Raw genomic sequence first — 1,493 nt, 5'->3', positions numbered from 1 at the left:
CCCTAATCGGTTTACATCGTCGCCACTGCCCAAACCAAACCACAGTATTGGCTTCAGATCCCTCTTGCTACGAGGGCCCACTCTCCTCAGACCCAACCTGCAGGCTCATTGAGGCCCTGCCCAGCTGAGCCTAGCCTGACACCTGTCCTGGACACTGGGACCAGCAGATACTGGCCCAGGCATCTGACCTCCAGAGCATCAGTGTAATGNTGGCTTCCTTCCCAAATGTCTCAATCCAGACGGCTCACACAGCCCTACCGGGACTACTGATTGTTCCTNCGTGAGCAGCTGCTATCCTGAGGGCATGGCCCCCACAAAGGTAGCAGTGACTAAGACCCCCTTGATGTTTTCACCACACAACCTCATTTCAGGGAATCCAGCACTGGTAGGAGGTGAGCTGACTGTGAGCACAGGAGGGTACAAGCATTCACGGGCTCCAAGTCCAGCGGCTTAACTCCAGTGCAGCACCGTTAGGCCTGCAGGGCCACTCCTCAGGGCTGCAGTGTGGCAGAGCAGCTCTGCCCGCACTGGACCTCAGGACTGACCCTCTGTACCCTGCCCATCTTCTCTATTCACTGCCCCTCTTTGACCCAGGAGACAAAGGGCCATCACCCCTTCGGCGGCCATCACCCCTTCGGCGGCTTACCTTCTCAGGCCCAGCCTCTAGCTGTTGCCTCTGCTCCAGGCAGATCTGCCCTACTCGAGCCAGAAGGTCATGAGGGGGCATGAAGACCCGGGAACTCAGGAGAAACGTGAAGATGTATGTCCGCTGCAGGAAGGAGAGGAGGTGATTGATGGCCAGAACATTCCCATGGGTACNCTCGGTTGTGCTTGGCCTGGCTTCTCCTCTGCCTACATGGTTTCCTTTATCTTGTACGACCTTGTTTCTTTCTATTGCTAGGTCTGCATAATTAGGAGACACAGCTCTGTTGGAATTCTGCAGTACCCTCTGTCCCAAAATAGGGGAGGGTGGCCCTCCAGGCTTGTTGCCGGGTTTCTTAGGTGACATGCTGTGTCTTCCATGGGTCCATTCTTACAGGACCTTCATAGGCCCATGGACAGTTGGTACTGTAGGTTGGGGTTCTCTGGGGGACTCTACCCCACTCGGACCTTGGTCTATCCCCATTTGGCTGATGTAGGCTGGGATGCCTAGGTCCCTAGGTCCCAACTCCAAAGCCACAGGACAGGAATTTCCCTGCTCCAATCTGAGGCCAGCTGGGCTTAGTNGGCAGGGGGTGCACNCAGCCTGAAGCAGGACATGTCTGTGCCATAGGGCATGCAAGACTACTGGAGGCAGTTCTTCCTGTGACACTAGGTCTTCCTCTGACCCTGTAAGCTTCCTGTAACATGTCCCAAGGTGTATAGCATTAGTGCTCAGGCACCCCAGGCAACTCAGACATGCAATGAAAAACATAGTAGGGTCACATCTTGGATTCTTAGCTCCACTCTACAAGGAGTGGAAAGCTTCTGGTATGTTTTCATGGTATGTGTGT

At 54.8% G+C, this 1,493-nt stretch overlaps 1 protein-coding gene across 1 annotated transcript in view; it reads right to left on the bottom strand.

Annotated features, from left to right (window-relative positions):
* Positions 1–1,493, bottom strand: part of Rasgef1a (RasGEF domain family member 1A) — an 11,461-nt gene that overhangs the window by 8,069 nt on the left and 1,899 nt on the right. Inside the window, exon 2 of the mRNA XM_021164142.2 lies at positions 647–769. Coding sequence (XP_021019801.1) covers positions 647–769 — 123 coding nt within the window. The remainder of the gene's footprint in view (positions 1–646; positions 770–1,493) is intronic.

This window comes from Mus caroli, chromosome 6 (genome assembly GCF_900094665.2).
Source record: "Mus caroli chromosome 6, CAROLI_EIJ_v1.1, whole genome shotgun sequence".
NCBI lineage: Eukaryota > Metazoa > Chordata > Mammalia > Rodentia > Muridae > Mus > Mus caroli.
The sequence above is the reverse complement of the archived record's forward strand: the minus strand, read 5'-3'. Positions and strand labels throughout refer to the sequence as shown.